Here is a 9,372-nt window from a genome sequence, read left to right on the forward strand (position 1 = left end):
CTGTTATTTTCAACTAAAAATATGCTTGTAATTTATGCTACAAAGAGCATATGAAAAGTATAAGGCTGGGTGTCCTTCACTTTATACTGTACATAATTCTTTTAAGAAATAAGAGACGAAACCTTAATTCCTTTGAAAATTGTGTGGTAATTTCATTCAATGTAATTTATTTTTCAGTTAACATCTCACAGATGCAATAATGATTGTTTTTATAATAAGCATTTAACATAGTGTGTAACTACTGTTTCATTATATGTATATGTAAAACCTCACAAAAAAGAAGTATTTGTATGCATAGTAACACATAACTAAGGTCTGGTCTACACTGCCGCCAGCGGTTGACGGGAGATATGCAAGCTACCTAAAGTAGCTTGCGTATCTGCCATCAACTTACTTACATTGCATACCATGGCATCTTCACTTCACTGTGTCGACCAAAGGGCATCTCTGGTCGACACAGACTTACACTTTCGGGAGGTGGATTAATCATGTCAACCGGAAAGCACTTCTGAAATCGATTGAATGGGTTTCCATGCCCATACAGGAAGTTTGTGCAGAGCTGGAAACAGATCTCCTAGCCCCAATCTGCATTAATCATAAAATCTATCTAATTGCACTAGCCATGAGATAGTGTATGAATCAGTAGGCTATTGAGGCATTTCTTAGATTGCTGAAGGTACCCAGCCTTTAGCTTCAGGACTCATAACACAGCCAATAGCTTACTAATTTAAAACCTGATGTGGCTTATTGCTATATTAGATAACATGCTTAAGGGGATATTGTATGACAATGACAATCTGTGGGTATTAGCTGCATGGTATTCTTTAGCCCTATTTGTGGTCCTCTCCTCTGGGTTGTCTGTGAGCTATTATTACATCTTTACAATGATGCAGCAATTGCCTTGAGAACAAAATGAAAGTCTAGATCAAATACAGAGACAGGGAGACAAGCTGGATGACAGCCTACTAAGGTAAGTGAAAACTTCAAATTTACACACATTGCAAAATAGCTTTGGGAGGCAGTGACTGAAACAGGAATGTACTTGTGGTTGGTATATATACAGTTTTTGCACTGACTGAATTATATTGGTTCAGAAACAGATTAAGGTAAATGCGTAAGACCCTTACTATGGTTGCAGTGATAGAAAGATGTTAATATCTGCTGCTTTTGACAAATTTATCCAAACAAGCTGTGCTAGTATAAATGAATGTATATCTTTATGAATGCACCCACATAAAGGCATTGTAACAATTTAACTAAATTGTTTTTTCTACCAATTTAGTTAAATTGGTTCAAAAGCTGAGTGTAGATCCAGCCCTTAGTTATTCATGGATTAGTTGTTTGTAACAATTATTATTAGTTGCATTGCTTTCTAAATATAGCCATGAGTGACTTTGCCATTCATGTTCTTATCAGTATGGTTGTGTTGTTTAGAGTTAATATATGTACCTAATGCTTGTACTATACTTTTATTTTCATTGTACAATCTATAAACTTAGCTTTTCTAGACATTCAGTCAGGCACTCTTTACTGCCTTGGTCGCTGCTTCTGTGATGAACATGGGAAAAGAAATAGGACATAATGGGAAATAGACTACCTTTAAAATCAGACGTGATTACTTTAGATACCACAGATGTTTGGTTTTGGCCTGTAATAATCTCCATGGTTCCTGCAGTGCAGCTAAAGCTTTGTTCTTTTAGAGGTTAAACATTATTGTTCATAGCTGCTGGAGTAGTTAGAAATTAATAATCTCTTAAAGCCATCTAAATGCTAAAATGTTTAACCTTTTGAAAGACTTCATATTTTTCTTGGCTTCAAGCAAGAGTGGGATGTACAAGGCATACCACATAAAACATTCATTTTATCTTGATTTTTATTGTGCCTCTAGGCAGGCATATCTACTAAGTTTCCTATTTTTCACTTATTAGCAGGTATTTAAATCTCAAAATGAAGTCTGCTCAGCATGACAGGAGTGTGAAAACACATTTACACTTGAGTAAAGGCAAGGACTAGCTGCTTGTTACATGGCAATAAAAATTGTCACACTGATATGGTAAAAAATTATAAAAGAAGACTAAAAGATGGAGAAAACCCCTAGTTCTGTCCATCATGATCTTAAATTAAATCACATATTTATCGCTGATAGCATTATTTGTCTTTCATTTAAAAATATCACTTTTAGTAAGAAAACCTGTTTAGAGGGAAATGCAACCATTGTCTCTATATTATTTATATAATGCACATATTATGTTCACCACACTGTAATTTACAACAAAACATATATTCTCCTAATACAAAAATGTTTGGAAACTACTCTAAATCCCTTTTAAAGGTCAAAATCCTAATTTTTCAAACTGCTTATGTAAATGTGGCTCAGAATAGTGTGCCCCAAACAAATGCCTTCTCAATATACTGTATAAACCTTTCTTGTGCCAGTAGATATCATGGAAAAAGTATAGGCTGATGCAGCAATAATTCACAATCACAAGGCATCTGCTAATAGAAGGATAATTAGATGTGTGCCTTGTAGCTATTGCATGGAAAACAATTTATTGCTTACTATGTTCGTCAAAAAGAAAAATCTTCAGGAAGAAAACTTGTTTCAGTCTTACTTTTAGAAGGCATACAAGGTGCCCAGGAAAGAGCTGCTGAGACCTTTCTTAGAAATCTGGTGCTCTGCGCCAATTTGACACTGGGCTGGAAAAGCTACATAAGAAGGATGGTGTGTTACTTCTAAACAGAAAAGGAGTCTGACTGTCTTTAAGTTGCTTAGGAACCACCTTTGTAGAAAATACCTCCCTAAAATGAAATTCTTATGAGGATGACAATCCTGCGTTATGTACTACATTGATGTCACACATGAGAATACCTGGGGACAGTTCAAGTGGTTGGGGAGGAGCCCAAGGTAGTTATTTATGCACTTAATGACCATAATATGAATTTGAGTTAATGGTGTCTACTTTATATTTTATTATGTAGTACCTCAGTTCAGCTACTTTTATTATTGTTGTTTGCCCTGCTACCACTATATGTCTGGTTGTACTTGGATTTATAAATATAAAACTTATATTCAGTGTTTTGCATTCCAAAACAAAACTTCAGTCCATGAAGAATCATGGCATGCAAAGAATCAGCCCAAAGGAAAACTGAGTTCTTTTAAACCAAAACTGATTTAAACTAGTTTTCAGGAACTTTTCCCTTCAGGAAATATGTGTAGCAAGAAGCAAAAGTATGTGAGTAGTGTGAGGGGAAGGATATAACCCTGGATCATGTGTTTTTTACAAAAACATATTCTTAGGAGAGTTTAAGAATATAACCAAGGCACAAAGCTATGAGATAGGGTAGAAGGGCAACTTTACCACTGAATGTCTTGTGATTTTTACAACCTTAAGCATACAGTTCTCCTCTCTGAGCACATATATAGCTCCCACTAATTCCATCAAAGTTATTCAGATGCTTCAATGTTAAAATAAAATAATCATTTTCAGGGTAATGAGTAACACTGTCAAGTCTCAGACATGAACGTAGTATTCACATTAGTCCTCCAAGTTATGTTTATGAATAGTTCCTGTTTGTTTACCAACAACGTATTTAAAATGTAAATGTCTGCCAGTATATTATATGCCTTAAGGGACTCTCCTCCTTGTTCTTTGGCTAAGTCTTTACAAATTAGTCTTGACTTTTAAGATGAAGAATAGAAACCTGAATTATCAGAATTTTTTAAATCATTAGCTTTACGGGTTGATCTAATAAATGCAAGCTGCCTTAGCCTTTCTCATCAGACATAATTCACAGGCACCAACTATAGTACTTTGCACACTAAAGCAAGGTGCAGTCTAATATAGAGATGCTTTTAATCCTTGAACTAGAACAGTCTTATATTAGACATTACTTAACAACTCAGAGTTTCCCAATCAAGGAACAGATATTTCACCAGAGAACCTATGGCAACATACTTTAATACAGTCACTTCCCAAACTATGGCTGTTAAACTCCATGCAGTATCTTTATGAATGTGCTTTTACCACTTGGGCAATTAGGAGTTCAGAAAAAGGTCTCTTTTTTATTTCATGACAGTAAGATTGTAATATTCAGCCTGAACTGCCTCTTAAATTTATGTTTAGCAGATAATGTCTTTATCTTTAATGCTGTATCCCACACTAAGTCAGAATGGCTGTGGAAATAGATTCTGTAATGTCTAAAAGGTCTTTGTTTAAAAGCCACTTTAGAACCTAATAGTGATTTGAAACCTAACTGTATGATGTGGACCTTGTATTCCCTGGGTAAGTAAAAGATCTGTATGGTGTACACTGAGGAATTGTTCCACTACTGGGAAAGATCTGAGTGGAGGATAAATTCAAACTTCAGCATTTCTAAAACTTTGGTCTTTTGTGTTCCAGTGCTGGTCTTGCTGATTGTCACCATGAAACGGCGGAAAAAAGAGCCACTCATTTTTGATGAGGAGAGAGATATCAGGGAAAACATAGTCAGATATGATGATGAGGGAGGTGGAGAAGAAGACACAGAGGCTTTTGACATGGCTGCCTTGAGAAACCTTAACATCATCCGAGACACGAAGACCAGAAGGGATGTGACTCCTGAGATTCAGTTCTTGAGCAGACCGACTTTTAAAAGTATCCCAGATAATGTCATCTTTAGGGAATTTATCTGGGAGAGACTAAAAGAGGCTGATGTGGATCCCTGTGCTCCACCATATGATTCCTTGCAGACATATGCATTTGAGGGAAATGGCTCAGTGGCTGAGTCACTCAGCTCTTTAGATTCCATCAGCTCAAACTCTGATCAGAATTACGATTACCTCAGTGACTGGGGGCCTCGTTTTAAACGACTTGCGGATATGTATGGAACTGGACCCGACAGCTTGTACTCATAGCCTTGGAACATTTCTATGTAAATGCACTGAAGAAAAACAAAAAACTCAACAACTGGACTAAGGCAAGTTGTAAATATTTCTCCATTTTTAACCTTTTAGGTTTTTTTTGCCTTGGTGAAGCATATTTTCATTAGACTTGTCCTAGGGACTGCACTGACCACACAGATCTGAGCATTTGATGGTATTTTCAATAAAATGAGATGCTCAGCCATATCCAAATAGATAGCAACCCTCATATACCTGCAGAGGCAACTAACTTCTAAGAGTATTTAGTGCACTGTGACTTCAATGAGCCAATGATACCCTGTAGATGCCTTCACAGTATTGCCATGTCTAGATTGTAAAGTCTCTAATAAGGGATAAGAGGAAGAGGAAACAAACAAACAAACACAATATTCCATTCAAAACAGTCTTATAAGACATTGTACTTTAATGATAAAAAATCTTTTCGCAAATTTTATTTACAATGTTGCATGCAGCTTGTTGGCTCAGAAAAAAAAAGACAAAAAACAAACAAACAAACCAAATGCAGCAGAATATTTTTGTTGGTGTCCGTGTGGTTAAAAGAGCTATTTAATCAGAAATCGTTGTAAATACTTAGGTTATCAAAACAAACAAAAATAATAGCGAACCATGCTAAGAAAATCTACAACATTTGTCATCACCTTACTAAAATAATTTACAAAACACATAAAATAAAAATATGAAAAGGGATTCTTAAAGTTGAAAACAGTCTTGTGATGCCTGTGTAGGTACGCAAAAAGTTGCTGTCTATTTGTTATTTGTTATTATCTCTTCTGATTTGTACAGGAGAATTTATCTTTTTTTTTTTTTTTTTTTTTAAATTTGACATATAGTGTTATATTTATTTTGGAGCTCCAGTCTCCGCTAAATTCAGGTCCATTTTACTGCCTCATGGTATTAGACTCGTCCGAACATGCTGATTTTTCTCCAGTCTCAGATACATGAAGGAAATGAAGCATGGAAATGGAGAAATTACAGTAAAGCAATCGAGCCCGCCATTCATCTCTCAGAAAGGAGCACAGCTACAAGGACACGCAGTCATTCTTCTGAGCCATTACCATGTCTGAGACATTTGAATAAAATATTTGTACATTGCATTTTCGAAAGAAGACTCAGAGGTAGTTGGGAGTGTCTTTACTGTGAGATTTAGTTTTCAAGGTCACATGTCCTATACGCTTGGAAGAGTTTAAAGACCCTGCTTTTTTCTCCCCTTCTCTTTTGCTGTTAATGAATCACAGTAAAAGACTGTTTAAAATTTCTTTCATATGTTAAGCAATGTAATGCTATAAACTCCAGAATCCATCTTTAGATCCTGACTCACATAAATATTTTCCCCAGCAGATTAACTTCACAATACAAAATTTCTACACTGATTCAGGAGTGCCAAAATAGGACAATTGCAGTAGGTTCAAATACTGTACAATTTTGAAGTTGGGTTTCTTTTAATAAGACAATTTTTTTTATAATTCTGACAATATTTATACTTCATCTTTCCTGATCTAGTATTAGATAATAAGGCATATATTCAAGTAATAATGTTTTCTTTTAATATTCTTTCAATTTTTTCTTTTTAAAGACTTTGTAGATGAGTTCCTAAATAAGGCCCTGATCTTGGAAACATTATTTATTAGTTAAATTCCAATGACTTGACTTCACTAGGACTTCAGAGGCATGCATAAGTGTTGAAGGGTCAGGGCCTAAGTATGCAGCTAGAGGATGATGCTCACTCTGAAAGTGCTTCTTTCTGAAAAGAGGACCCTTGAAGTGAAATCCTAAAGTATGGATTGAATGGGGTGCGGGGGGGAATATCCTTAAGGCTTTGTAATTCTTGCAACCCCACATTATCAATTAACTATGTGAAAGTGGCCTTCAGCCTCATTAAAAACATAACTTTTGATCAACTGCAACACAGTTGGGTAACATTTTTGTAGACAATCATTATTTCATGATTCAATAGATTTGCTTCTAGTTGTATTAAATCTCTATATATAGATATATATAGACAGATAGATGACCGATTTTGTAATGGAACTGAAAGATATTACCCATGACTTTTAGTCACGTATGTAAGATTTTCAATAAAAGAAAGTGGAAAAAAAGTATCAAGCGTATGCAGTTCAATAAAAGTAAGATATGCTGCAAGAGTTATGTAGGTGTTAAATCAGCAAGATGCTGAGAGAACAATTTTATAATAATCTCCTTGTTGGTAGGAAGATAAAATAATTCATGCATTTGGATTATGAAGTCAAAAGTGCTGATTTTAGCACGTATCACTCAAAGGAGATTTCTGTATGATTTAAGTGAACAGCACAACTGCCTTGCTTTTTACCTGTTTTATATTTATAAAAACAAAGTGTATCGTCTTTCTCATAAAAATGTGTCAGCTTTGACTTGTGTTTGCTATGGGAAGAAATCTGTTCCACTTTATTTAATGCATTGAAAATTCTTGCAGGTATACATTTTCCATTACACAATTTGAAGATGATCCTACAACTCTGTTGTTACACCTTATACATTTGTCTGCTGGGTATAAAAACATTATATTAAGAAAAACCCTCATATTTGCTGACAGATGTTGCTATAGTACATATAATGCAATTTTTAAAAGGACTCTTCACAGTTTATCATAATTACAGTGTTTCATAGATTTTCACTGGATTAAAATTCTTTAGTTGGGGGTGTGGGGATTTGTTATGGGACCTGATGTTGAAAGATTTATTCGAGATTAAGTGGCTGATTAAATATTAGAACCTAAGAATGGCTAAATTGAGTCAGACTAGTGGTCCATCTAGCCCAGTATTCCATCATCTGACAGTGGCCAGAGCCAGATGCTTCAGAGGGAATGAAAACAACAGGGCAATTTTGAGTGATCCACCCCTGACATCCAGTCCCAACTTCTGGCAGTTGGAAGTTGAAGGCACCCGGAACATGGGGTTTCATCCCTAACCATCTTGGTTAACTAGCCATTGATGAACCTATCTTCCATAAAGTTATCTAATTATTTTGGAGCTCAATTATACTTCTGGCCTTCACAACAGCCCATGGCAATGAATTCCATAGGTTGACTGTGCATTGTGTGAAGAAGTATTTACTTTTTTTTTTTAACCAGCTGCCTATTAAATTAATTGTGTAAATCCTGATTCTTGTGTTATGTGAAGGGACAAATAACACTTCCTTATTCATTTTCTCCATACCATTTGTAATTTTATAGACCTCTGTCATATCCCCGGCTTAGTCATATCTTTTTAAATCTGAACAGTCCCAGTCTTTTTAGTCTCTCCTCGTACCAAAGATATTCCATACCCCTAATCATTTTTGCTGCCCCTCCCTGTACCTTTTCCAATTCCAATAGAGCTTTTTTGAAATGGGGCAAAAGTAAACAGTGTATCTTCTTTTTTTGTGTATCCCAGAAGGACAACAGAACACTCCTAAAGAGCTCTTTTGAACAGACCTTCCTTCACAATTTTTTACAAAGTTTTCTTAAAAAATTGAAAATTTCCAACTAGCTGTCCGCTGATGTCCTCTTTTGGCAGAATAGCAAACAACTACACTATCTGCCACCCATAATTAAAATTTACTCCTTCCTTTTCCCATCAAGTTACAATGGAGTGACAAGTCTAGCTGAGATTCCCTGAGGCCTTTACAGCAGGATGACTGACAAAGTCTAGGTAAAACTATCACACTCAGGTGAGATTATGGGCCGGACTCTTCATTCTGGTACGAATGTGTACATCCACTGTCATCAAAGGAGTTACTCTGGTGTAAAACTGATGTAATGGAGTGAGTAACTTGACCCTATATTTCTTAATGCCAGAAGAATAAAATTAATAGCTGGAACTGGCTTCCAATTATGGTGAAGTGAAACAGTATAAAGTCATTGTTGAAGCCGATTTTGGATGACACAAAATAGGATTTGCACCAGACATACTTGCAAAGCCATCTAGGAATCTTTCTGTTTTCCCTGCTTACATTTATAAGGGGATGAAGTGACCTCACCTGCTGCACAGCATTAATATTGAATATAGATCTCAGTCCTTCTTGAAATAAGTGATCCTGTTAGATGGACTGATGTGATCACTCCAGTACTCATACCAGATATCGAGACATGAGGCGGTGACAAAAAAACAGATTATAAAGGATCAAAGATATTATTGCTTCTGTTTTTTGTACTTTTCAATGTTTAAGTCTTTTTCTTTAAGAATTTCTCTCATGAATCAATCTTTCTCTTCTAAATTACTTTTCCGTATTGATTTTCTGTGTATGCATACTTGTCGATATAAAAATGTTTCCCATAATCTTTTCATGTAGATACTCTGAGTAAAACCATGTTGTGCAATACTAAATATCAATCACCTATTTTTCCAGAGTACCCACCACTGGATGACACAAAGTCAAGTGGTATTTTCTGACAGGGTCATCATGAAAAGCAAATACTCTTCAAACCATACAGTTGT

The 9,372-nt window shown here is 35.5% G+C and overlaps 1 protein-coding gene across 5 annotated transcripts in view; it reads left to right on the forward strand.

Moving 5' to 3' along the window:
- The window catches only part of CDH7 (cadherin 7), an 85,756-nt gene extending 80,563 nt beyond the window's left edge, over window positions 1-5,193 (forward strand). For all 5 annotated transcript variants that reach the window (XM_067537476.1, XM_067537475.1, XM_067537477.1 and 2 more), the window contains one exon: window positions 4,401-5,193. In XM_067537476.1, the coding sequence (XP_067393577.1) occupies window positions 4,401-4,894 (494 nt within the window). In that variant the 3' untranslated portion in view covers window positions 4,895-5,193. The remainder of the gene's footprint in view (window positions 1-4,400) is intronic.
- Window positions 5,194-9,372: the final 4,179 nt, after the last annotated feature.

The sequence above is a fragment of the Emydura macquarii genome, unplaced genomic scaffold (genome assembly GCF_026122565.2).
Source record: "Emydura macquarii macquarii isolate MOO-44397 ecotype Brisbane River unplaced genomic scaffold, CSIRO-AGI_Emac_v2 contig_431, whole genome shotgun sequence".
Lineage (NCBI taxonomy): Eukaryota > Metazoa > Chordata > Testudines > Chelidae > Emydura > Emydura macquarii.